This window comes from Dipteris shenzhenensis, chromosome 18 (assembly GCF_047967505.1).
Source record: "Dipteris shenzhenensis isolate YYH24624 ecotype China chromosome 18, Dip_SZ_1.0, whole genome shotgun sequence".
Taxonomy (NCBI): Eukaryota; Viridiplantae; Streptophyta; class Polypodiopsida; order Gleicheniales; family Dipteridaceae; genus Dipteris; species Dipteris shenzhenensis.
The window spans coordinates 1,226,468-1,249,591 of NC_141613.1; the positions used below are offsets into that span (position 1 = coordinate 1,226,468).

Below are 23,124 nucleotides of genomic sequence, written 5' to 3' on the forward strand. Positions count from 1 at the left end.
TGGCTGGGCTTCTTCCATTATTCCCTAGTCCAAGCCCCTCCCAAAGGCTCAACACAAGGTATTTGGGACTCCAATTGCTGACGACACCATGCTGCCCACCCTCTAGTCAACCAGTCCGCTGTACAGGGTGCGGCGGCTGAGGTAGATCCATGCTCTGGCCTCTCCTGCAATCCCTGGCCAGGTGTCCCATATGCCTACACCATAAGCACTACCCTAGCAAACCAGAAATCTCAACACGCTGTCGGAGCTCTCCACCATCCAGCGTCTCTAAAAAAATCTCTTCCGGTTCCTTATTGGCTGTTTTGAATATTCTTCATGATTGGGACCCTCCCATGCTGCCTTTGTGATTTTGCATGTTAAGGGTTGTTCCCTCATGTTGTAATTCAGGGGGTGGGGAAATCTTTTCCCTTCCCATTCCTTCTTTGTTGCTGAGATTTTGTTTTGCAAAAGAGGAAAGAGGGACAATCATGTTCTCCAATCTAAAGGATGCCCTGCAACCAGCACACAAAAATAATTGAAAACAAATCCAAGTCATTCCTAAAGGCAATCAAGACCAATACTGCACTACCCTGACGAAATCACACCTGCAATTATTGTTTCCTTATTATCTTGGGTGGAGAACCTCGACCAGTAATGTGCCTATTGCCAGACGAGGAAAGTGCTCCCTCCCCCCCTCGCCAGCCCAAAAAAAAAGTCCCATTCTCATGGAACTCAAACTTGAAAGGATTCCAAATCTAGTGCCAATCTCTTTAGACTGAGGGCACCCTAATACATACCATGAGCAATGGCTTCAATTGAATGAAAGCAACGAGAGCAGCTAAAATAAGTAGCTCTAAAAAGCTGACTTTGTTGCTTGTTGAGAGCTGCAGTCATCTTAAGAAGACAAGCCAAAGAAAGAAAGAAAGAATGTTTATTAAAGTCTTCGGAAGACCAATGGGTCTATGAGACCGTGAGAATCTTGATACAAAACAAGCTGAAAGGGTGGAGCTACTAAGCGAGCATCAAAACCCAAACTACATGCTGCATAGTCATAAAGAACATCAATACAGAGTCATAATATAATGTCAATACGACCCTCCACATCACCTATGTCATCATACCATCAAAGTACAAAGCAAATCCGGCCCATATCATGGAGGACCTAGCAACCTGTGGGACGGTGGTAGAATAAAATCAGAGATAGGGTGCTGCCGACTATCTGTGGGTGCTCTACGGCATGATCTAAACCACTTAGATTTCCATTATCACCCTTGATAGTCATGTTTCTTTGCAGAAACTAGTCAAAGTCTTGCTAACATATCAGCCATATGTACCCATACTAAGCTTAAATGTTCCATCCTTTCCAATGCTCAATTAGCTCTGTCATTGAGTTTCTTTAGAAAATGAATGCTAGCAGCACCCACTTCATCTTTGTCCTTATCAAAAGGCAATACTTTAACACCTGGTGCCAAAATCATCATTTCCTCACATCTGTTGTCAACATCCTATAAAACATCTCTGCCCCACACTATCTCATAGACAGCAACGCTTGCTTATTTCAACTCTCCCCCAATTGTATTGTTGAGAAGAAATATGATCCAGTGTTTTATTACAATGGTCCAGAGTCAGCTTCCAAAAATTGCAGCCATTTATTGCCATGCATAGCAATGATTACAACATCACTTCTAGGCAATTCCTTTGCACAAGGGTACAGGCAATGTTACTATTCGAACCATATCGAGCTTCCAAAAACATGGCAGAGTGAGCAATGGCAAAAGTTAACACTAGAGATCAAAGTTAATAATTCAATGGGAGATATTTTCATCCATTTGGCATTCTCACTACCAAAAGTTCCAAGGATACATGCACAGAAGGCAACTACTTAGGCAAACCTACCACAGATTATCATAAAATATAATCTTTTTCTTTATCATCCTGTATAGAGAGAAAGATAGAGAAAACATATGCACAGATGTCTCCTTGAAAGTACCATGCTGCTCAGCCCCACTTAATCACTCCATCTTTTGTACTTTCACAAAGCACTCCAGAAGTTGCTATTACTCCACTCTTTCACAAACCTTCTGAACAAGAGACAAAGCATGACTCAAGGCCGAAGAGAAGAGCTTGTATGATAATTTAACATCTACCTTTAGCAGAGTGACTGACAATGGAATCCGTGCAGGACTTGGTACTAACTTTGTCTCGAAAGAATCTTGTCAGTGTAAATGCAGCATCGCCAAATTTTGAGTAACACTGTTTTCAAAAGATTTGCATTATGATCTACATCATTACAAACCTCATATGTACTCTTTCAAATCAAGCACCATGAATAATATGTCAATTAAAACTGAGACATGCCATGCTGCTACAATGCACTCTGAAGCAAACTCCCCCAAAACAAAAAATAAGGAAATATCCCTAGTTAATATTCCCTGCATCATTCAGACTAAACATTAGCAACTTTCAGCAAAGGACCAAACCAAAAAGGTTCACCCCAGGAACAGAGAACAAGGTGACAAACCCAAATCCTTTAAAAGCTTGAATATATGTATAAGTATATGTATTTGCATATGTATATGTATATGTATGTGCATATGTATATGTATGTGTATACACACAGTTTCACCAAAAAAAAAGTATGTGTATACACACATATAAACATATATGTATATATGTGTGTATATGTATATGTATACACACACATATACATTTACATATACATACGCATATACATATGTGTGTTACCGGGCACCTTGGAACCCCTCCTTTGCTAAATATAACTCCTCTGTACAAGAAAACAACTAGAAGTTAGTCGAAGAGAAAGGGAGAACGAGATAAAAGAGACGGACAAAACCAAGAAGGACAACAAAAAAAAACAGCAAACACAGCTGAAACTCGAGGATGTGAACACACGCTACAATCGAAGCGGACTTGGTGTGACTGCAAAGCAAAGGCAGGATCCACCTCAGCCTCAGCTTCAGCTTCAGTCTCTACTTCTACTTCTACTTCTACTTCAGCCCCCGGTTCAGCTTTAGCTTCAGTTTCAGCCCCCACTGCATCCTCATCTTTAGCTTCAGCCCCAGTTTCAGCTGCAGCTCCTACATCCACAGCTATAGTTACTGCCAGCGACATAAATCTGACATCGGCCTCCTCCCTCTCCCCTGGGATAGGGGGGTCATTATAGATTTCATCCCTCCCTTCCTCTCCCGTTACAGAGCTCTCACCGATTATGACACCTACTTCGGAGGTGTCACACACTACTCCGCATTACGCCTCAACCTTTCTCTCCCCTCTCTCTCTCAATCAGCCTCTGCTCCCATACCCCGTTGGCATCACCTCATCCATGCCACTGTCATCTCCATATTTTACCCAGCTCACCCAGTCACCACCTAGCTTCCGGCGGCCTCATCCTCATACTTTTATGCCTCAGCCCTTCCAATCTCAGCTAGGACACGGACGGGCTCACCAACCAGAGGACTGGGAGACCTTGCTTATGGAGGTACATAGTATTCGTGAGCGCGAGATGGAGCTAACACGCTTCGCACAGGAGCAGATCCGCTTCACCCAGCAGCAAGCTTGTGCCAGTTGGGACTAGGCTGATCTCATTCAAGGACTCAGACAGGATATCTCGCAACTCCGACAGGAGATCAACCCCATACACACAGTCCCAGGGAGCACTCCAGCTATTGAGGCACAGATTGCGAGCATGCAATCTGTAATTGAGGAGACTTCCAAATGCATCAACGTGGCCAAACGGGAACCTACAAGGGCAACCGTTTCAGCTACCCTCATAGAGAACAGCAGAGAGCTAGTAAGACTCTCAACATCAGAGTCAGTGGGATCCCGTGCACTAAGGCTACACCGATGACACATGTGACGGCCTTCCTGGCCACTACGCTAGGAGTAGCTGAGCACAGGATTGAGAGGGCGTGGCGGGTGAGGAGAGACCCCAACCGAGAGCAGTGCAGCCCCTGATCATACAGTTTCATGATGCTCAAGAATGACATTGCTTTATGACGCAAGTCAATCCTGCGAGATCCGCAAAAAATCGCCATGGATGAGGACCTCCCCCTCCTACAGGTTGAGGAGAGGCGCTCCTTGCAGAAGCGGTAAGGATGGAAAATGGACAGTAGTACGAGATAGACGGCTTCTTACAGGCCCCCATCGGACATCAGCCCCCCCTCCCACATAGGGAGGCGGGGTCTATGAGACTCAAATCTCCGAGACCCTATCCTCCACCATTTGGAACAGTAATGGTACCTTATGGTCAGAACCAAGGAACTTCTCGGAATCCTATACTGATCACGACATAGTCTTCTACATAGAGACACACCAGAGTCCAGAGCGCCCGCTACCAGTAAACGGGTACACATGAGTACACTACAAAGATGAGACTAGGGACACAGGGGGAATACGAGGGTGGTGAGGAGTAGCAGTTCTTTACATATCCACCCTTTTGGGGACCCTTTTAGTAGAGCATAGAGTAGATGCACATTCCATGTTTCTTTGGATCCAGATCCGCCGACACATGGACAACCGGGATCTGTTTGTTGCAGTATGCTACTTCCCTCCCGAGACCTCCCACTTTGCTAGAGATATTCGAGCTGAGGTTGAGACATCTCAATTTGCAGCCCTCCATCAGTCCATTGTTGACTTCTTGAGCTGCGGCGACATCCTCCTAGTTGGGGACTTTAACGCAAGAACAGGCGCCCGTCAGGTACCACTCCTCGACTTCAAGGATGATTTCTGAGGAGGGCCATCTATCAAAACCATTATAAATAATGAGATCATGCATCTTGTCGAGATCTAATAGGGCCTCCCCATAAGATGTGATTGGATCTCGTCTGTTACCCGAAGCCCGTAGCATACCTGCACGCTCAAGGTCAATTTTTGGCAGTGGTCTCACATGCTTTCCACATGGGGGAGACTCTAGCGCTGTTGATTACATCATGGGATCCCCTGCCTTCACATCTCGCATCACCGATTTTACTATAGCACCTCTCCCCCCAGGAGCTGATCATACCTACTTATTCTTTAGTATTTCCACTCCCCATCGCACAGCACCTTCCATCCCACAGATTTCTTACTCCACCTATCATGACATACACTTCAACCGCAATCACTCACCTATTTACTCGGGCCGTCTGTACATACTTCTCGACTATATTGACTTCGTATCCCTATTTGAGGACCACGCTACCCTGATCACCCGCTCACTACACGAGGCTGCCCTTCACGCTTTCCTTCACACACTCGCTCCACCCACCCACCACCACTAAGGACCGTATCTTGTAATAGCTGGTACGATGATGAGTGCAAGGCTTTACGCCGTCAGCTCAGATTCAAAGCTAGAAATAATCTTTCGAGCGAACGAGAGATGTTACATGACTATCGCTGATTAGTACGTAGAAAGAAACTAGATTTCGTTCACTGGAACAAGGAGGAGATACTGAACATTTTGTTTAGTAACAACTCTAAGGACTTTTGGCGGAGATTTCTAGAGGGATGGTCCCCCTCACCACTCACTGACACTCAGGTCTGGAATAACTATGCACGCACACTATATGACATCCCAAATCAGCCAGTCCCTAACCTCTCGCACATATCACGCCCCACATCCTGCACCCTCTTCACTGAGGGGGGAGTGAAGGATGCCGTGATGAAACTTCATAATGACCAAACGAAGGGTCATGAGGGGCTATGCACTAAGTTCATTGCATATGGGATTAACCTCCTAGCCCCGATCTTAACAAAGCTCTTTAATGAAGAAGTTTGTTTGGGGTTTCCACGCACTTGGACCATTAACACTATTTCAGCCATCCACAAGGCAAGGGATCGCATGAGCCTGGAGAATTACAAGACCATTATGATTGGACATGTCATGTCCAAGATTTATGCATCAATGCTTGATTTCGAGATCAATCGATTTGCAGAGTGTCGAGGACTTAGAGTAGCAGGACAGAATCGATTCCGATGGGATCATGGAACCATGGATCACATTCTCACGCTCAAATGTATCATCGAGGAGACGAGGGCACGAAAGCAGACGGTTTACTGTTTCTTTGTTCATTTCCGCAAAGCATTTAATACGGTTCCAAGAGCCTATCTCCTCCGACACCTACACCATTTGGGTTATGACCAAGAGATCATTTGGGCTTTCATGGCACTTTACGAGAGATTATCAAGCAAAGCCCCGGCAGGGTCTGGGTGGATAGACAAGATCATGAGCACTATTGGGATCAAACAAGGGTGTCTCTAGTCTAGCCAATGAAGCGTATCCCCTGCTTAGGCAGACTTGCATCGCGGGTCTCATAGTTAAGATGGGTTTGGAGAAGACAACCCCCAGATATGTGTATGATGAAACTATCTCAATAGGTGCTCCTGGTGCATGACGGCTCGAGATGTATTGAAGATCATAACCTTGGTTTACCAAGGTTGACCTTCAAATCATGAGACTCACAAAAAAACTGTAGTGCGTCAAGGTGTCTCTGGAGCCCCTCTGCTGAGGGAGACAAAAGTGCCACGTCATCTGTATACATCAATATCTGGATCAGAGTGCCAGCAAGAGAGCATCCATCCCCCCCTGTATCTGCATCACTGTCTCGAGCTCGTCAATGTAGAGGCCAAATAGGGTAGGTATGTTTCCGCTCACACTTTCAGGATCCACGGAGCAAGGGGCTGCTTTTTGACTCCTTGGTCCACCTAGCGGGGATGTATGGGAGCCCTTGCTAGGGGCCAAACTTGTCGGATACAAAGTGGGCTCTTGTGGAGCAGCTACAGGTTCTCATGCTATCGCGGATGATTCACGGTAAGCCATCCGTTCCTCACCAAATCATTCAGGCTGAGTTTGGGTTATTCCCATTATATCTAGGTGCTGCATTTTAGGTCATCACGTATCTACACTGAGTCAGGGAGTACTGGGATTACACTTCTGGGCGTAGCAGACTACCTTGGCTAGCATTGTCCTCCACTATGCCACTTTCGGCAAGGGGGGACCAAAGATGCTAGTATGTACGTGCTAAGAGATGGTTTGAGCGACTAGGGCTCCACATGGATAGACTTCCTCCCTTCCATTACAATATGGACGCTCTGTTTTCTCCCCTCCTGTCGCACGAGGTCAACCAGGTAATCCGTGAGGATCTCTTATAGCTGCACACATTCCGAACCTGGTTGGGAACGAGCGACCTCCTAGTGAAGCTCAGCTTCTACAGAGGTCACTGCTTGCACATCACAGAGCAAGGTTTCATTGACCCACCAAGATATACGCAGATCCACCAACCCCACTCACTAAAGACCTCTATTGGAGAATTCTGGGTCTCTTCACATAGACTTTGTATCGAGAGCGGCACAGCAGAAGGCATACCCAAGGAGAGGCACATATGCACACTATGTGACATGCAGGAGGTTGAGATGGAGGAGCACTTCATCTTCAGGTGCCCTATTTACTATGAGATCCGAGGACGGTTCTACTGCCTCTTCAGAGATAGCTTTGGGGTTTTGTCTCGATTCCTCTCCTACCCAGACCAGAGATGTTTGGCGGGCTTCATCCATGAGGTAGTCAGGCACCACGAGAGGACACTTCAATCAAGGAGAAAAGAGCAGACTTCTTCTTGAGCGGATCCTTCTCAAAGCTCTATCACGGAGTTCTCCCTGCCGGATCACATGGACACCCACGAGACGAGGCTTCGACATGATCGCGATCCAGAGCTAATGACCTGACAGCTCAGACAGAGGGTTGACACGCAGATTACTCTTGGGGACATCCCCTCTCTGTTTGGAGTCAGAGGCTGGCTAGTAGGGGTTACTGGGGTTACTGTGGCCCTTGTTAGACACAGAGCTATGACCAGGAGATGTCACAGAGCTGCACCCATGAGCAGCCGACAGCACTCTATCGCCGATTTCATGCCTCCATTGCCTCATCCACCCTGATCTCCTGATGACAATGATGATGATCTGATGAGAATGATGATGATGATGATGATGAGACCCATCGGTCTTCCAAAGACTTTAATAAACCTTCTTTCTTTCTTTCTCTAAGCCAATTATTACATGATTTTCTACAAGCTCGGGATATACAATATCTTGCTTTCTTGTCATATCATGGCATCTTCTGATGTTTATAGCTGGTTGTCCCTTTCTTTACGATTGTTCTTTGTAATATAGTGACAAATGGATTTCACCCACACACAAAAAAGTGTGTATACACACTAAAAGATGCCAAAAGTAGCGTCTCCAAGCCCGGTTTCCTACTGCTTGCTTTGGCAAGCTTTTTTGGCTATCACCCATGACTCTATGGAAAGACAAAAATCATATTCTTTGGAGATTCTATTTTTTTTACTACTTTCGGATGTCACTCCGGCAATCTTTCTATGATTGTTTGTGTGTTCGTTAGATAGATTACTCTGTTTACTATCTTACACTGAAATCTGAATATCCTTCATATTCATGTGCACATTTTAGCTCACAAAGGCAAACTGATGCTTCGGTTTCTTCCAGATCATCACTTGGGCTGCTATGATGCACTCCTTACTTATTCACATCACCACTCCTGCTTTTGGCTTTTGGCACCCACGCAATGGGATTTTCTTTTGGGCTGCATTGAAGGCAACATCAAAGGTTGCCCTATGGTTTCTCAAATGTTTCTAGATTGGAAGCATATTCTTTCACATTTGGAATGGAATGGAAGAGCCTCCTTATAGGGTAACTCTTTGCAAGCTGAGAGCATACATTGGTCACGGGTTTTTTCTCCTCCTTTGGCTCTGCAAGAGCCCCGGCGCTCTTATTTTCTTCATACAAAAGGGATTTTCCATGTTGCTGATGTACTTAAGGATGATGGCACTCTTTTATCTTTCCCTTTGGACTCTTCTTCCTTTATACTCGTCCATTCGTCCTTAAAAGGTGTCACATATAATAGTCTCATAAAGTTCTGTTATCACCACCTTGGGTGTCAGACAGGGCCGACATTGCATCATCCACTCAAATGGTGGAGAAAGAGATTGAAACACATTTGGAATTCCAAGCCAACAGGTCTTTTTATGGCGTGTTCTGTTGGGGGTTGTACTGTCTGGACAGCTTTTATCATGCAAACGTATTGCTCCATCTATCGATCATAGGTGTTTAGCTCCAAGGGAATCAATACCTCATATCTTTTGACATTGTTCCGAGACACAAAGATTTTTGGGCATCCCCCCACAAAGATTAAGAATGCGCCCTCATTAGGAGTGACCCAGAGATGGATGGGAGTCTTGATGGGATACACAAGCAGATGATCAGAGTGGTAGGACGCTTGGGGAAGGAGTGGCACATCGATCCTCCCAGTATCCCAAAGCAGGACCCTCTAGATGGCACCTCTGGCTATGGGAGGGTAGACCCCCGAGGGAGGTCCAGTGGGAACCCATGGAGTGGTACTGGCCCTCCAGGGGCGGCCTTGCTGGACGACAGATGAGGTGCCTTTCTTTTCCTACACCACACGGATTGGTAGGAGACTTCAGGTGGGCTCGTCGAGATGGACCCCCTCGAGGGAGAGACACTAGGAGACCCAAAGAGTGCCCCGAGATGTTCGCACCAGGTTTTGGCCGCGGTTGTGGTCCAGCTTGCGATCGAGGAAGATTTCTTACTTCTTCTGGCTGGCAGCTTATGGAGACTTGCCCATCGGCCCATGGTTGGAGCAGATGCGAGTGGAGGGGCAGTGCCATTGCTACTCAGATGGTGTCCTAGAGACTATCCCACACTGCCTATGGAGCTGTCGTAGCGCAACGAGGATCTGGATGAGAGCCCTCAGGATCATGAAACACATGCAGAGCCTTCACAGAGACTACACCTAGGGGATGGTGGCTTGGTTGACAGAGGGAGGACATGCATTCCAGATTGATGAGATCTCCCCAGCCTACCGAATACAAGGTCAGAGCATTCAGAGGATTGCACTCCACGAGGCAGCCCCCCTTGACGCCCTAGCTCCTTCTTCCCCTAGAGAAGACAGTGTTTGGGAGGTGGTAGCCACATAGTTACTAGGGAACGTGAACGGCAACGAAACATCGACCCCCTGGGAAACGGGAACACCCAAATCCTAGGGAATGTGAACAGGAAGGGAACGCCACGTCACCATACCCATAAACAAACATACTATTCTATATATTAGAAAGCTTAAACTTAGAATCCAAGACTAAAAGACATTGCAATTGCTTTTGGAGTAAGCCTTAAGGACTCAAGACTTAGGACGTAGTTCACGAATAATCATTGATAATAGAATCTAGATTAATCATTATAGCTTGCCAATGGCATGCAAGGCACAAACATATGAGATTATCTTGAGTCTTGGAATCTTGAATCTGGATACAAGAAAAGGAGAGCGACACCTCCTACTATTGAGGCTCCTAGAACTTAAAGAACTAGCTGCTACATGCATGATCCACTCAACACTGTCAACATCAATGATCAATCTAAATCTGCAGCATTGTGGTTGCTGCCCTCTTCCTCCTCTTCATCATCTCCATCATCTGGATGATCTCCATCTTCTTGGTCATCTCCAACATCATCCATGGATGCACCCACCACAAGAACGATTTGCTGGCCTGTTGCCTTACCATTCTTCTCTTGCCTTCCAATGAATTCCTCACGGCTGTACCCAGCATTCATCTTCTGAAGCAAACGTAAGTTTGCATGCACAAACACAAGGTCACTTGCCTTTTGTGTCCCAAGTATGTTCCTCTTCTTTGATGCAATGTGCCCAAAGCTACTCCACAAGCGCTCACAAGGAGAGGAACTTGCTTCTTGACTCAAAATGCGGATAGCCAAGTTCAGCAACAAAGGTGTATCAGCCCCATAATCCTCCCACCATAGAGCAGACCCCACAATATACCTGTCCCTTTGTGCATCCTCAAAGCCACACATTCCATATTTCTTCCTATAAAAAGCCAACTCATCCTTTACTTGCCTTCGCTCTTGTGCATCTGGTACCATTTGCTTCAGTATCTTCTCCCATCCTCACATCACCTCCTTATCCGACTCTTGCTTGTTACCCACCACCTCCTTCACATTTTCAATCACTTTGTCCATCCCCTCATAAGCTTTGCCAATGCATGGCTCATCACTATCCATAAGCCTCATCAAAAGGATGATGGGCTTCACTATTTTCACCATATGATTGACATCCTCCCAATAGGCATCAGATAAGCATAAAGACTTGCATTCCAAGGCATTTGCATTGTTTGATTCCTTCCACGCCTCCCATTCATTACACACAACAAGCTGCCTTAGAGTATTTTTTACCTCTAGAAGACGCTCCAACATGATGAAGTTGTATGCAAAACGTGTCTTTGAATACTTCAAGAGGTCTTTGGAGGCGAGCTTACGATACACTGCAAGAATGTAGTGGTGTCGTGTGATAAAACCAATAATATACTCTGCAAAATCAATTATTGGATGAGCCCAAGCAAGCTTCCCTATGTCCTTCAGCAAGTTATTCAAGCAATGTGCCATGCAAGCACTACAAGTGAGCTTAGGATAACGTGCCTCCAAAATGCGACTCCTTGCCCTGTTGGAATTCTCCCCATCTGCTATGAATTGAATGACATAATCAGCCCCCACCTGATTAATAGATTCACTCCACCAATCAGCCAACCTCTCTGCTGTCTTTCCGCCCTCTAAGTTATCAATGGACTCCAAGAGGCATGACTTACCCCTAAAATATGCAACTATGCCCTGAATAGATCGACTACATGTATCACTCCATCCAAAACCCATCAAGGTAGCACCAAATGTCTTCCATTCCTCTTTAACAAGCCTCAAAGCCCGCTCTATGCTATGCTTCTCTCCTTCTAAAATCTTGGTTCTCAAGGCTTCATAAGATGGCAGTGTGTAAGAGGGACCAAAAGCTGCAATAGCCCTCACCATATCCACAAAATAAGGATTGCGGGCTTGATTCAAGGCAATGTCACCACTATAAAAAAATTGCCCCACTGCATCATCTACCTCTGCCTTCTTGCCAAGGTGCCAAGTGGCAGCTAAGGAAGCTTGTTTCTTGCCCTTCCCAAGACTGGAAGTGGCAACTGAAATAGAAGGCATTGTTGAAACGGAATACTTGTAGACACTGCACTTCCAACATGCACAAAAGCTCGAGCACCATGCTTAGATGCTTTTGCCAATGCTTTTAAGCATAAAAGAACGATTTCTGGCACTGAAGGACATATGCTAATGCCTTTATTCTGCTCTCCTAACAAGTGAGCTTTCACTCTCACTGAATTGCTAGTCTTTGGCTGGCCACAATAGCGGCATGTCCATTTTCGTGAACCTCCTGCAAGCAACTCCTCTAGATTTAGAAGGTCCGCTTCCTTCCACCAAGGGGATTGGGCATCAGGGCGTGGAGAAGCCATGAGAATTCAAACTTCAAAGTTGATTGTTATAACTTATTTGCTGCTCTCACAGTTCACTGTTAAAGCAACAAATTGAAGTCCATCAATCTCAACTTGGTACATTGCACAATAGGCAAATATATGATGCATTGATACATTATACCTGCAATTCATTATGACCGAATTGTGCTACTTGCACACAGCATTGGCACTGTGCATATGTATATAATTTTTGTAGTAATGTGCCTGCAGGTTGCTAGTGAAGAGAACGCCGTTCCAACATTCCATAACTATGGAACGGCATATAGCTAGCATCACAGCTTGGAACATTTAGGTGGCTCGTTGCAGTCTCGTGATTGCAGAGCACCCGGTTCCACCACCCTTGGCTACCTTGGTTGCCATCTGGCAGAATATCATTTACACTCTACGGTCCACATGGCAGCGTGGGACTCCAGGCTCCAAGGTGACTATTGAGAGGCGTGCTCGTTTCTGCAAGGCTTGGCCTGCAAGTGTTTTCTACATTTTCACTCCGCGAGGGATTTGATGGCTGTATAGTCCCCCCACTTGGCTGTTAGCCCCAGTTCCCGAGATCCCCTAGGCAGTGAGTTGGGCTTCTCTGGAACAAGCCGGTTTATCTTTCAGCCTTTTCTGGTTTTTTTCATACTCAGCACCTTCGGGGCTGTTGTCTTGTATGAAATCTTTCAAGCATTAATAGAAGGTTCCTTTCTTTTTTTTTTTAAGAAAAAAAAAATAAGAATGCGGTTTTCTCAGGCTTCTTTTGGCAAGCTTTTCTGGTTGTTTGGGATCTATCCTAAACGGCTGGAATTTGATTTGTTCTATACCTGGGTCCGCTACTGGGCACTCTGGACTCTTTGGAAAGCTAGAAACCACAGAGTCTTTGGTGATCTAGTTTTCTCTACTTTTGTTTTTTTCCATCATTCTTTGCAACAATCGCTCTTCGATTGTTTGCAAACTCGGTGCATAGATCAGGATGTATATTTGTCCTATATGACCATTTTCACTTGATGAATATTTCAGCTTGCCTGTTTCTTCCTGGTTAGCCATCTTGTAATATAAAGCATTTAGAGCTTTCACCCAAAAAAGCGTGTGCATGCATGCGTGCGTGCGTGCGTGCGTGCGTGTGTGTGCACAATCACACACACGCATGCACGCACGCACGTGTGCATGCGTGCATGCGTGTGTGTGTGTGTGTGTGTGCACGCACAGTATGTCCAGTTCTACCTTCCTTTATTACATTGGTCATCTCGAGATCTCACTTTTTTTATGTCTCAAGCCATGGAGACTTTATGAAAACCTAAGCTTCATAAAAAGGCTTTAAGGTTGCTCAAAATGGACTTGATTTGCTCAACAAGAATGCCTGGTGGTTTAAATATAATAAACATCAAATTTCATGTGTTGGCAAGAAAGATCACTATGCTCAAGACTTTTTTTCAACAAGAGCAGCCTTGGTCTATCATGTTGGCAATTTTGTGTGGTCAGATGCACACAAATGCCTATGGACATTGGCTAGTTGATCCATCGGAAGTAGTACTTGGCAAATTTCAAGGTAAAATCCCTAGTTGTCCATTTTCTACTTCCTTGATTCAGGATTGGAAGCAAGTTCTCTCTCACATCAAATGGTCTCCCCATCCTGCTTCTATAGCTTCCTCACTCAGAATGGAAAGCATTCATTGGAGTGCTGTGTTTTCCTCTCCCCTTGCTGTACAACAACCAATCAAAGCTTACAATCTTATGAAGTTGGGCATCCGGTTCATTGATGATGTGGTAGATACGCAAGGACATTTTCTCTCTTTTCCGGTCGCATGTCGACAATACAATCTTGGGATGCATCACAGAACTATTTGGAAAGCCATTGCTGATCTCTTACTCCCTTTGGTTCCGATTCCAACATTGAATGTAAGAGACAGGCTTCAAGATTGGCACCTTCAGTCTTCAAGTCCAAGAATATCCTCTCAGCCTTTGCATTTATTGACTTCTATACAGGCTTATCGATTGATATTACCTCCTCCTTGGATTGCTCATCATGCTAACTCTCTATGGCATCTGAATAAGTCATCAGCCTGGTGGAAAGGAAAATTGCAATTGATATGAAAGTTGAAAATGCCATTGAAGCAGAGACTCTTTCTATGGAGATGCATAGTTGGTATTCTTCCAATGGGAGTGAAATTGGCTCAAAGAAGGATTGCCTCACCTCTTTGTCCAAGATGTCATCATACTCCTGAGAGTATTCCGCATTTATTGTGATTTTCTTCATATTCCAGAGACCTTCTAGACAAGATCTCCTATTTCTTATCTCTCAGATATCCTGCACACAGGTTCTACAGGTTTTTTTGGATGTATGGCAAACTATCAGTTTCTTTATCACAGTATTCTCTTTTCTTTCAATGGATCAAATACTAGGCCTTATGGACCCTCTGGCTGCAGCGAAATCATGCATATCTGAATTCTCCTCTTCAGCACCCTTATGAGTTCTTCCGAGCCTCATTGCGGCAGTCTTTATATCATGCCTTACATGAGGACGATTTGGATGTTTCTTGTATTCAGCTTTTCTTTTACTGCTTCTGATGGATAGGGCATTGGCTCTTTTCTCGAGCATTGCCCTAATGTAAATGAATGTTACATAATATAATTTTCTTGGTTTCACCCCAAAAAAAAAAAAAAAAAAAAAGTGTGTTTTCTCGAGCATTGCCCTAATGTAAATGAATGTTACATAATATAATTTTCTTGGTTTCACCCCAAAAAAAAAAAAAAAAAAAAAGTGTGTGTGTGTGTGGTAGAGAGCTTGAGGAGAGAACTCATGGCAGTTGTAGCTTCCCCCAACCCCTTTTAGGGTTTTTGAGGCCTCCCAGCACCCCGTGTACGGCTCCCGTGAAGCCCACACCACTACCTATCTCCTCCGCTCTCCTTTTTCTGTCCCATTGTGCACCGTACAGCTCCCTATCCACCCTGTTAGCACCTCTGCCTGTACGAAATCTACCCTGTATACTTTCTATCCAAACTGTACTTTTGTACTTTCTATCAGGTACTTTGTCTGTACTTTCTGTCAGGTACTTCCTGTCAAGTTGTTCGTACTTTCTATCAGGTACTTTCGTCAGGTCGTACTTTTTGTTAGGTACTTCTATTCGATCATACTTTCTGTCAGGTACTTCTGTCCAGTAGTACTTTCTATCAAGTACTTTCTATCAGGTCATACTTTCTATCCGTACTTTCTATCAGGTACTTATGTCATGTACTTGTCCGTACTTCTGTCGGATACTTCTGTCAATACTTTCTGCCTGTACTTCTGTCTGTACTTCTGTCAGTACTTTCTGTCCGTACTTCTGTCAGGTCGTACTTTTTGTCAGGCCTGTACTTTCTGTCAGGCCCGTACTTTCTGTTCAGGTTGTCAATACTGTGTTAAGTTGTACCGTCCGTACTTTCTATCAAGCCGTACTTTCTGGTTGTCAATACTGTGTGTCAGGCTGTACTGTCCGTACTGTCAAGCGGTCCATACAGTTTTTGCTGCTGCTGTACCTGCTGTGCTTTCCTCTTTGTAAAGCCTTGCTGCTTCCAAGCCTTCTAGATTCAAATGGCAAATTATTCCTATGAGAAAACCTTTCACAAAGACAAGTCGGTTTCCAACAAGAAACAAAAACAGGTGATGGATTCAGATGATTCCCTTCATGACTCTGCTGAGCTCAGCTTGTTTATGAGGTTAGGCATGAAGGGTTTGAACACACCCGCAAAGGTTGGAAAGTTCCACTTCCCACCACTGGTATTATGGTGGAAGTGGATGCTATATTTAATCCAGTTAAGGAATATGCAAAGCGTGCCATTATAATTTTCTTCCCAAGACGGATGCCTGCTGCAATAGATGTTGGGAATCGGTTGACTCGAACCCTGGGTGGTTATTATGTCAAAAAAGTTCATTATGTAGCGAGGGGGTTTTTTGAGATTATCATGGCTGATGAGGAGCACCATCAGGTTTTGCTACAGCACTCTCCTCTCTTCTATGGCCAGCAGATGGTCCATGTCCTATCCTGGTCTCCCACCCGGGATTATCAGGCATTGATTGAGCATCATTGCCCTGTTTGGGTAGAAGTTGTGGATTTTCCTCAATGCTTGTCTTCTCTTCTACCTAAAATTGCAGCTTCCCTCGGTAAGGTGGTATATCCACCGCGACCCAATGAAAATTCGAACCGCTTCTGCATTTTGTGGGATACGGATCATCCCACTCCAACTTCATATTCGGTTACTGTGAATAATGTTTCCATGGGGAGTGCCTTTTACAAGCTCAAGTGGGGGCTGTTTACAGGTGCTTGCTTTGAATGCAAGCAATTTGGGCACATGGCTTCACAATGCCCTTCCCGAGCTCCACGGATGCCAGTGCAAGCTGAAATGGTTCAGCCTTTGAATAAGAATGCAAATGCCTCTTCTGTGGTCAAAAACAAAGGGGTCAAACAGTTTTTCTCTATTCAAGACAAAGGCAAAGCCCCAGCTGTCTCAAATGGTAATGCTTCTTTTCCTGTGCCTTTGTCCTCTCCACCTCAGGGGAGGGGGGAAATTTTTTTGACTAATGGATGGCAAACTCCTCGCAAAGTGATCTCCCCCAGGCGACCTTTGCCTTCTCGGACTTGGAGTGGTGCATCCTCTCATGGGAAAACACCTGTTGAAAACTCTGCTGTTGGCTTGACCTGGGCTGCTATGACTACAAATCGGACCTTGTTTCTTGAAGAAGAAGTTGCTGCACTTTTGTCCTCTCCTCAGGCTGATGCTTCATCCCAGGGCAAAGGCCCAGACATTGAGGTGGAAATGCAAACGTAGATAGTTGTTGTACATACCTGTCCCATAACTGTAAATATGCTTGATCATCTGAAATGTGTTACTCTCAATGTATAGGGAATGTGTGATGGTAGCAAATGGAAACTGGTCTAGATGTATATCAGGAAATTGCAGCATGATATAGTTGCTTTGCAAGAGCATAATCAGCATATGTATGCTGGTCAAATAGGCCATTTTGCTGGTTATGATATCTTCTATGCTGAAGAGCAGTCCTTTTTTGGTGTGGCTTTTTTGGTAAAGCACGACCTTCAACCTGTTGTGGCTCTCAATGATCGCCATGGTAGATGGATTATTAATCAATGCCTTGTTCAAGGGAAAATTTTTGAATTTGCATCGGTTTATGCCCCCAATCTTCTCGTGATAGAGCTTTGATCTGGGCTGCCATGCACCCTTATCCATGGCGACAACATGCCTTCATTTGTGGTAACTTTAATAATGCCCCTCAATCGGGTGACAACACCTCAGGCCACACTCATATGTTGGCTTCTGAGCATGGTTTGATTTTTTGCTTCAGTTGCGCCTCGATCTCTGGAAGGAATTACAACCCATGCTTCCGGGCTATACCTTTCAGCATAATGCTCAATCTTCTTATCGGGCACGCTTGGACAGATGGTATCAGATTGATTCACAGCATTGTGATGCCTTTACTTGTCAAATTTGGGTTCATCATGCTTTCACGCATTCGGATCATGCTCCTCTTTGATTGAGGCTTTCCTTACATGAATTTCCCACTGACAGATTGCCTTGCCGAAGGCTTTTGCTGATTAATAATAGTTATTTGGAGCATGCTGACTTTAAAGCCTTGGTTTCTGATGCTATTCAACCTCTCTCTCGTCAGATACGCATTGGTTTGGATTATGCCTCGCAGGCTTTTGTTGCTTGGATGCAAGCAGCTATTCGAGATTATGGCAAATCCTATATGCAAGCCATAAGGGAGACTGTAGCACATGCCAAATTTACTTGTCAGAGTTTGACTGAGGTTGCTCATCTTCGCCCAAAAGCATGCTCTTATGTCAGGCTCAATTCTCTCTTCAATCCAATGATCGCAGAAAGCTTGCTAAATGAGAAACTCGATCTAGACAACGGGCATTTTTTGATAAAGGCTGCTCTTTCAAGCAATTTTTTAAGAGATTACACTACAAAAGACAGGCTGCCAATATCTGTCAGATCCGGATGCCTGATGGTTCTTGGTCAACATCTCGTTCAGAGCTTGCTGATTTATGTGTGTAGGACTTCTCCACTCATTTTGGACATGTGGATACTCTTTCCCCTCGGGTCGTGTCTGCACGTCAACTTCTTTTACAGCATGTTCATCCAATTCTATCTAATCCTCAAGATTTGGAAATTGAACATCCCTTCACTGAAAGGGAATTATCTGATGCACTGAGATCCTGTGGCAAATGGAAATCTCCAAGATGAGATGGTCTCACTGTTGAATTTTTTCTGGCATTCTGGGATCTTCTTGAATTCACCTTGCTACAAATGGTAAGTACATCATGGCTAAATCAACAGATGCTGGTGTCATGGAAAAAGGATCTTCTCAAGCTGATTCCAAAAAAGCAACTATGTGATTCACTTGGTGATTGGAGGCCCATCACGCTCATGCCAATCATTTACAAGATCATTGCCAAAAAGGTGGTTGATCGGATTAAAGGTTGGTTGCATGATGGATTGCATCCCTCCCAATATGGCTTTGTTCCACGTCGTCATATCACAAATAACGTTGCCAATGCTTATATTGGGATTGAATATGCCAAATACACGCAGCAAGATGTTCTACTCTTGGAGGTAGATATTGCAAAAGCCTTTGACACAGTTCAATGGGATTTCATCTCGCAAACTATGCAAGCTTTGGAGTTTGGACAAAAAATGCAGCAGGTTATTTCCTGGCTTTACAGAGATAGCAATGTAGCCTGCATTCTTTCTGGGGATATCTTTGATGAGTGGACTCTTCGTTATTCGGTCCGCCAAGGATGCCCTCTCAGTGCTTTACTTTATGCCATTGCTACTCATCCTATGTTGCAATATATTGATCATCTTGTGGCTACAGGATCACTTCATGGCTTGCAATTTGATGCTAATCGCAGCATGGTTGCTCAAACTTATGCTGATGATTCTTTCTGTACCCCGAAGAATACGCCCCATGATCTTGGTGCCTTAATGCAGGCCCTCTCTATTTATGGTTTGGCAGCTAGTCTTCATGTTAATTTCAAGAATCTAAGCTGCTTCCCTTGCATTCCAAAGACTGGCATAGTCTATTCTGGCCCGGGGATATCATTCCACCCACTTAGTTTGTTCGTCATCTTGGTTACCCTTTGGGGTGGGAACTCACTCGCCCACAACAAACTAATTGGGTTTTGACTAAGCTTCGGAAAAAGCTTGAGTATTGGAAACTGGCAACCTGGCCTTTGCACGTTCGTCTTCGAATAGTGCAGTCCTTGTGGCATATATTCAATTTTACTTGCCATTGACCATGTTCACTAAGGCAGATCTTACATCTTTCATGTCTGTCTTTATGGAAATCTTCTGGCGATCCAAACATGGCAGAAAAAGTCTCAGGCTGCTTTCGATGCATCACATTTGTTCTCCCAAAATGCATGGTGGATTGAACATCACGGAGATTCATGTGCATATTCTTGCCTGTAGGAAAAAAATGTTGCTGCATTTTCTGCAAGGTGATCAGCCTTGGGCTCTTATGATTAGGACTCTGGTCACTCATATCAGTATTTCTACGTTTGGTAATTGGCAACTTGATCACTGGGATTTCTTTTTTGGCTGCATTGATGGCACTTTGCCAAGCTACCCTTGTCTCCCGCTTGCTTCTTGACTGGAAGCATGTTCTTTCTTATCTAGAATGGAATGGACGGCAATCTTTGCTTGGGAATTCTTTGAGAACTGAAAGCATTCACTGGTCGAAAGTCTTTCAGCCTCCCTTGGCTTTATGGGAGCCTCAAAGTTCCTACTTTCTCTCATTTAAAGGCATCACCTCAGTTGCTGATGTTATAGATGATGCTTGTACTGTGCTCCCCTTTTCTCTAGCAGCCACTACATATGGATTGGGCTCTCATTATCGTCCTTTGTGGCGACAAATTACTTCTATGATTTTGCCTTTTGTTCCGATTCCTCCTTTGGAGCTCCAGGATTCGCGGCTGGAAGATTGGATTTTGACTTCTCCAAGGTCCTCTTCTCGTCCTTTGAGGCTATCTCAGAACACTGTACCTGCATTGTATAAAATCCTTTTGCCTCAACCTTGGGTTTCAGAGCATAGTTAGAGGAAACGGAAACGGGGAAACGGGGAACGAAAACGGAAACGGAAACGTTTCGGGATTTCTGGGAGGGCTGAAACGGGGAAACGCCACGTCCGCAAGGGAGGGGAGTAGATGATGATGGAGGGCTGAAGCAGGCTGCAGGAGAGAAAGGAGAGGAAAGGAGTGAATGGGGCTGAAGGAGGGCTGGAAAACCTTGAGGATGGAGAGAGTATGAGGCTGAAGGAGTGGAAGGAGCCTGGAGACCAAAATCAAAAGCAAAAAGACAAAAAATGTGATTTTGGAGACCTAGCAGCCTGTGTTGTCTGAAACGGCATGTTTCAGGGCTTTGAAACGCGTTTCAGACTGGCTGAAACGTTTCAGCCAGCCGTTTCAGGGTCCTGAAACGCGTTTCAGGAAACGGGGCTTCTCTGAAACGGCGTTTCAAGCCTGGCTCGGCTCTGAAACGCGTTTCAGCGTAACTGTGTTTCAGAGAGAGGTGATTCTGTTTGGCGAATGCATCGCCCAGCCAAGTGGTGGAGGAAAAGATTACAGCAACTTTGGGCCTATAAAGTACCGCTTCGGCGACAAGTTTGCTTTTGGCGAGTTCTTTTCCATCTGGACAGTTATTAGCTCATCAACACATTGCTCCTGCACTTTGCCACAGATGTTCTGCTTCATCGAAGACTGTGCCTCACTTATTTTGGCATTGTTCGTGCTCTCGTGAACTTTTTGATCTGCTTCGACAGCGCCTGCGAGCGAGATTCCCGTCTGTTCCGTTTGGGAAGTTCTTCTAGCTATTTGGGTTTCATCCATCCCGATCGGAGTTTCATCTTTTCTTCATCTGTATTCCCTACTGGGCACTACGGACATTATGCACATATAGGAATTATAAAGTCTTTGGTGATCCTGTTTTCTCGCTGTTAGGCTTTTTTAGGCATTCTCTGCAGCAATGTCTGTATACTGCGTAAGAAAAAATCCTTCCATGGCTCCTGACCAGGCATCAAACCTCTGACCACCATCTTGCAGAGCAAGGCTCTACACTGATAATATTGAGACCCCCTTCCTCAATAGGTAGAATAAGAGTCTCCCAAGCCACCCTGGTTATCACATCTAAAGTGCCGTCCAATCCACTCCACAAAAAATTCATGATTGGTCTCTTGAGCTGAGTGATACTTGTAGATCGGCAACAACAAGAGCAAACAAACCAGACTGTAGCCAACAGTACCTGGTTTACAACCACCACACTCGATGCAAGGTCAAGTCTGGCCGAACTCCAAAATAGGAGTTCCCTCCTGATGCTCTCCAACACGGGAGCGAACCACTGAGCTGGAGAAATGCCCACCCCAACTTGGCATCCAAGATACTTGACGGAGAATCCAAGTAAAGCCAATATCAGCATGCCAATCTGGAGTGTCCTCATCACTAATCCAAAAACCATTGGATTTGTTCCAGTTAATGTAAGCCCCTACTACATTGCAAAACAAATCCAAGGCTGTCCTGAAAACGGTGAGTAACTGTGGAGTGGCGTCGAAAAAAATAGTCGTGTCATCTGCCAGCTCACTGTCCAGCAACTCCTCTTCATGTCTCAACGGAAGTCTCAGCCCAAAAATATCAGCTTGAGCTCTAATATAGAGGCTCATAGCTTCAGCCACAAATAAGAATAGAAAGGGGGCTAGAGGGCATCCCTGTCGAACTGATCTGGAAATCTGAAACCTGTCTCCCCTGACTCCACCAATGAGTACCTGGCTATGGGCTGACCTATAAAGAGCAGAAACCCCTCTAATCCACAAATCTGAAAATCCAAAGCGAAGAAGGGTTCCCTCTAGAATACCCCAATCTCTACGTTGTCGTATGCTTTTTCGAAATTCAGGAGTAGAATTGCCAATCTATGGTCCTCATGCATAGCCCACTCAAAGGCCTCCCAAAATGAGAATATGTTATCAAAAATGCTTCTGCCATGGACAAAGCCTGTCTGCGTGTCATATATAAAATCTCGCAAGATGGGCTGCAATCGCAGGCTGATGGCTTTCGCCAAAATCTTATACAAAGTTCCCAGTAAGGTGATCAGTCTCCACTGAGATACTAAATTTTTGCAATCTCCTTTTGGGATTGTGGGAAGGGAGAGAGGGAGCACACCGACACACACAAGCAGGATAAACACAAGAGTGTGGGGATAAAACATATGTGTGTACCTCCCCTAGCACACAGTCAACCTTTTATATGAAAGGATAAGGTTACAACACTAAGTACGGTGTACTTAGTGTACTTAACAAATAAAAGTACTAACTGTACTTAAGTGTACTAATTGTACTTGGGTGGCCATAGTGCCTTTACCCCAACAACCTCCCACTTAAAGGCAATATGCCCTCAAGTAAAAATAAATGAGACTCAACCTATACCCATCAACTGTCGGCAATGTGCAAACCGCTCTGCAGGCAAGCCTTTTGTCAACAAATCTACTGGATTATCATCTGTGTGAATCTTGACAAGCTGAATCAGCTTATCATCTATTACCTCCCTGATGAAGTAATACTTCACATCAATGTGCTTTGTCTTTGCATGAAAGACAGGATTGTGTGCCAACTGAATAGCACTCTGACTGTCACAATGCAACAATGGAATATCACCTGTAATGCCCAAGTCTCCCACTAGCCGAGATAACCATAAGGCCTCCTTGCATGCCTCTGTGGCTGCAATATATTCAG

The 23,124-nt window shown here is 44.9% G+C and overlaps 1 protein-coding gene across 1 annotated transcript in view; it reads right to left on the bottom strand.

Annotated features, from left to right (window-relative positions):
• Positions 1–23,124, bottom strand: part of LOC147890684 (RAD3-like DNA-binding helicase protein) — a 165,203-nt gene that overhangs the window by 104,680 nt on the left and 37,399 nt on the right. Inside the window, exon 19 of the mRNA XM_087389325.1 lies at positions 2,127–2,232. Within this exon, the coding sequence (XP_087245451.1) occupies positions 2,127–2,232 (106 nt within the window). The remainder of the gene's footprint in view (positions 1–2,126; positions 2,233–23,124) is intronic.